General features: G+C 35.3%; 2 protein-coding genes across 2 annotated transcripts in view; both read left to right on the forward strand.

Moving 5' to 3' along the window:
• The first annotated feature begins 709 nt into the window (after positions 1–709).
• On the forward strand, positions 710–1,518 carry LOC106934893 (macrophage mannose receptor 1-like). Its single transcript, XM_015015055.1, has 2 exons — positions 710–864; positions 1,175–1,518. Exons 1-2 carry the CDS (start codon positions 789–791, stop codon positions 1,516–1,518), a joined length of 420 nt encoding a protein of 139 aa, XP_014870541.1. The 5' UTR covers positions 710–788.
• Positions 1,519–3,808: 2,290 nt separating this feature from the next.
• Positions 3,809–5,095, forward strand: part of LOC106934895 (C-type mannose receptor 2-like) — a 5,008-nt gene continuing 3,721 nt past the window's right edge. Inside the window, exons 1-3 of the mRNA XM_015015056.1 lie at positions 3,809–3,842; positions 4,136–4,516; positions 4,730–5,083. Coding sequence (XP_014870542.1) covers positions 3,809–3,842; positions 4,136–4,516; positions 4,730–5,083 — 769 coding nt within the window. The remainder of the gene's footprint in view (positions 3,843–4,135; positions 4,517–4,729; positions 5,084–5,095) is intronic.

Genomic DNA, 5,095 nt, shown 5'->3' on the forward strand with positions numbered 1-5,095 from the left:
GGAAAAGACCTGGAATGAAGCTCAGCAGTACTGCAGAGAGAAACACACTGACCTGGTCACAGTGACTAACATGAAGGACATGAAGAGACTCATCAGCATCTCAGCTGGAGATTGGAGGGGAGCCTGGATTGGTCTGTATGATCAAACACATGGTACCAGAACTTGGCGCTGGTCTCAATCTGAAGTGAAGTTCAATGAAAGTGAGACAAACTGGAACACAAACGAGCCAAATGATGCAGGTGGGGTGCAGAACTGTGGAATCATATGGAAGAACCTGAAGTGGGGAGACCTGTCCTGTAATGATGCTCGATATTTTCTCTGCTATGATGGTGAGAACATTTGAGATTAAGGGTTCAATTTAAATCCTGCATTTTGGATGGAAAATCAAAAGTAAAATCTACTTAAATGAAAACAATTAATGGGTGATTTGGGTGCTTGATGAAACCTATGATTGAATATCATAGAAAATTATTTAGGTAGGTTGATGCTCACAATTTCTTTGAATCACAGACAGAAATTCTTCAAAGAAATTCCACTTGATTCAAGAAAACAAAAAGTGGACAGAAGCTCAGAGTTACTGCAGAGAGAAACACACAGAGATGATCAGTGGAACGAAGCAGATAGAGGATGAAGAAGTGAAGAAGGAAATCAACTCTGTGGGAGAAAATACATACATTTTTATTGGTCTGTTCAGAGACACCTGGAGGTGGTCAGATGGAAGCAGTTTCTCTTTCAGACACTGGAATAAATGGTTTGACTATCAGATAATCAATGGTGGTCAATGTGCCATGACTAAGTTTGATGATGGAGGCAGATGGAGGAATGAGAACTGTGATCAAAGAAAACCCTTCATCTGTTATGATGGTGAGTTTTTCTAGTAAAAATTCCCACAATAAGAAAAATAATACTGGATGGCAAAAGAACAGTTGAATTCATTCATCTACCCATTTGCATTTTTATATTTGTGTTTGGAAAAAACATTAAATTAGCTTGAAAATAAAAATATGTTTATCTCAAATCATGAATGTACAAAACACTTGAAATTTCAAAATTTTCTGTCAAATCACAGATATATTTTAGTTTTTCCATGCTATATTTCATTGTTCTTGTTTATAAATAACAGCGTAAGACATAAGGTGTGAGTTATTTTTTCTGTGCTGTGAATTTCTGACAGATAATGTGATCCTGATCAAAGAAAATAAAACCTGGGAGGACGCCTTGACCTACTGCATAGTTCATCACCATGACCTGGTCACCATCACCAACATGGATGATCAGATATCAGTCCAGCAGGAAGCCCAGTTTGCATCGACTGATTATGTCTGGATGGGTCTGCATTACGCCTGGTCTCTGGATTTGTGGTTCTGGGTCAGTGATGAGGTGGTCAGCTATCAGAACTGGGCCTCAGGTGAACCGATGGATGACTGTGACATGTCTGGAGCCATGGAGACGGGAGGAGGATACAAGTGGAGGAAGAAAAGAGATCTTGAGAAGTTTAATTTCATCTGTTCTAAGTAGAGGCCAGCAGGATGGTTGCTTTTAGCCAGGTGTCATTTTTAATCTTTTATTTATTTATTTATTTTGTTTGCCCTGGACCTCAAGAAAGATAAAATGTAATGTTAATTCAATTACTCAATTACAATAAAAGACCAAAAAATAACTGAACATCTTTCTGTTCTTTTCTCTTTAACAAGAGTCAGGCTGAGTAATTTGGTTTTGGTTCATCAGTTCTTTTGCATTTATTGACATTCATCCCAACTTTTAAGTTGTTGCAGAAGCTTCATATAAATTTAGAAAAGATATGCATAAAAAACACATAAAATGACATCAGATCTCTGAAAGATTGTAGAATATCTGAGAAGCAGGAAACTCTCTTAACCATATTTATTTTATTGACTTGAGAAAAGAGTCAGTTAGTCAAAACTTCAAGTATGTAGAGAAAAAATCTGAAAAAAAGAAAACTTTTTAGTCTATAATTTGCACTTTTTTTGCCTATTTTTTACTATTCATAATGAAAAGGAAATCTTTAGCCAACAATAAACCCTGAATGGGTTTGTTTGTTAGTTGTCCTTGAGCACAGCCTAATTAATCTATTTAATATGTTGTTTAAAAACAAAAACAAGCAAAAATGTTTTTTCTTACATTTTTGGAAAGAAATTAAAGCCTCTGAAAACCAAATCAATTTTAGTTTATGGAGCTTTAATGTTATGGATCCTCTTTATGTTTTTAAAAGTTTTCTTATGTCATGACAAATAAAAAAATGCCTCTGAGTTTCGTGACAGGAACAGATGTTTGGATGGAGTAATTTAATATTCAAATACTGACATTAGTGCTGAATAGAACTAATGTCTATTCAGCACTGATGCGGAACAGGAATAATGAACCAGAGGAAGTAGCTTCTCCTGTAAAAGAAAAAAAAAGAAAAAAAAAAGCTTGGAATAAAACATAAATGAGATGTAAAATAAGTCTGTTAAAACATTAAGAGAAAAAAGAAACAAAAAATACTTTGTGATTTTTCTTGTTGTGGAAGGAAAAACCAGCAACAAGTTTTTCTTTCCTGGTTTTTCCATGTGAAGAAAAACTCCGAGGAGAGAAGAAGAGACGATATTTGAGCAACAATCAAAGGAGATTTGAACAAATGCACTTAAGAGCAGTTACTGAAAAGAGCCTATTAGATTGAGATTTCAGATAAATGTTTGAAAGATAATGTAAAAAAAAAAATGTACTGAACTTTACAGACTCTAATGTTGAATCTTTTGACAGTTTTGATAGTTTGTGTAAACTGTTCTAGATAAATAAGTAAAAATCCCCCTGACTTTATTCTGTGACTGATGGAGATTTTTAGCCAGAATGTTTTAATATTCAGAATGTTAAATAGAAGCTATAAATGAGATCCAGGATAAAAAGACTACAGTAAGCAGCTTCATCTGCTGCAGAGTGAAACCTCTGAGATGCAAATGAGTTGGAAATGAGAACCGTGCTTCCAAACAGATGTTTGTTTTAATGATATTCATAAAAACGCTTGGGGAAGTTCTTTTTTTTTTCCACGTTATGAGGAAACTGCTATTTATTACCTGGATTACACTGACATAATTATCTGTATGTTAACACAGTTGACATAAAGCAAACTGAATGTGTTATTCACTGTAAACATACGTAAATGTAACACATGGTGACCTTTCCTTACATCTGTCAGTACAGACTATAAATATGGTAGCCTAAATATCTGAGGGGTGTTTTCATGTTTGAATATTCAAATTACCCACATAAACTCCCAAATGTACAAAAGTTCAGTCAGATTGAACAGAAGATCCACTGAGACATCAAGGCACCATAAGCAGAACTGCAGATGTAAGTTTTTATCCTCGACTCAGACATTTATTTTATTATAGGTGTGTATCCATGTGTTTATTGGTTGAAACATATGTATTACTTGTAAACATGTGTTTTTATTCTTCTTTTTCTTTTCAAAGTGTGATTTAATGAGGTGATGGTGAATTAAGATGCAGTGTGTGTTTGTTGTACATATCATAGGGAACAGCTGCTCTCTGTGTTTTCCTGATCTGCTCCAGTAAAAGCACATGTGAAAAATCCAGTGGAGCTTAGATAAACACTAATTTTTGTAAATCTTCAACAAAGGTTCTATGAAGAGTGCAGTCTGTTTTAGATGTATTTATCTTCAAACAACGTTTAAAAGATTTTTCATTGCTAAAAGGTATTTTCTTGTACTTCAATTTTCTTGTACACACATTTTTTTCAAACAGACAAATCTGTTAAAAGGCAACATCAGATACAACTAACAGCAAATATGCAGTGGACTCTGCTTCTGCTCATTTGGATGAGTAAGTATCTCTGCATGAACTACGTTGTTGAATTTTTCCTAATGAACACAAAGCAGCTAAATATTCACCAAACAGACACCAACATGGTAACATATATTTTGAATAGAAATATCATAGTCAATAATTAAATGCTGCTGCTGGCATTTTCACTGAAATATACTATTTTTGCACCAAAAAGACCATGATATAGTAAAAAACAATACAATTTTAATAAAATATATGATGTAATGACCCTACAGCATGTTAAAACTCTACTGTGATTAATACCACTGAGTGTTTTCTTTCTGTTTCAGCTCAGTGTTGTTTCATTGACTGTCAGCTCTATCAGTTTCACTACATTAATGAAGCAAAGAACTGGACTGAAGCTCAGCAGTACTGCAGAGAGAAACACACTGACCTGGTCACAGTGACTAACATGAAGGACATGAAGAGACTCATCAACATCTCAGCTGGAGATCAGAGCGGAGCTTGGATTGGTCTGTTCAGTGAACCAGAATTCAAAAGAACATGGCACTGGTCTCAATCTGAAGTGAAGTTCAATGAAATTGAGACAAACTGGAACACAAACGAGCCAAATAATGAAGGTGGGATGCAGAACTGTGGAATCATATGGAAGAACCTGAAGTGGGGAGACGCGTACTGTGATGCTCGTCTATATTTTCTCTGCTATGACGGTGAGAACATTTGAGTTTAAGGCTGAATTCAAAACCAGTATTTTGGATAGAACTTTATTTTCAAAAGTTAAGGAAACTATCATAAAATTATTGTTTTAAAATGTTAAGAAAATAAATGGAATTGAGTGACTCGAATAGTTGAACACGTAATTTTTGTCGCAAGCAGAGAAAATATTTGACTAGGCTGATGCTCACACTTTGTTTCTCACACAGACAGAAATTCATCCAAGAAATTCCACTTGATTCAAGAAAATAAAACCTGGACAGAAGCTCAGAGTTACTGTAGAGAGAAACACACAGACCTGATCAGTGGAACGAAGCAGATAGAGGATGAAGAAGTGAAGAATGAAATCAGCCATGTGGGAAGTTATACATACATTTTAACTGGTCTGTTCAGAGACACCTGGAGGTGGTCAGATGGAAGCAGTTTCTCTTTCAGACACTGGAATAAAGGGTTCGACTATCAGGCAAGGTATGATGGTCAATGTGCCTTGACTGTGTTTGATGATGGAGGCAGATGGAGGAATGAGAACTGTACTGAAAGAAAACCCTTCATCTGTTATGATGGTGAGTTTTTCT

The sequence above is a fragment of the Poecilia latipinna genome, unplaced genomic scaffold (genome assembly GCF_001443285.1).
Source record: "Poecilia latipinna isolate Pla-1442-1.1 unplaced genomic scaffold, P_latipinna-1.0 Scaffold1879, whole genome shotgun sequence".
NCBI classification, from domain to species: domain Eukaryota; kingdom Metazoa; phylum Chordata; class Actinopteri; order Cyprinodontiformes; family Poeciliidae; genus Poecilia; species Poecilia latipinna.

Bases quoted from the DNA above. Each gene is read 5' to 3' on its own strand.
- LOC106934893 (XM_015015055.1), top strand. From the start codon at position 789: ATGACTAAGTTTGATGATGGAGGCAGATGGAGGAATGAGAACTGTGAT. The intron at 865-1,174 runs GTGAGTTTTTCT...AATTTCTGACAG, and splicing joins ACCCTTCATCTGTTATGATG to ATAATGTGATCCTGATCAAA.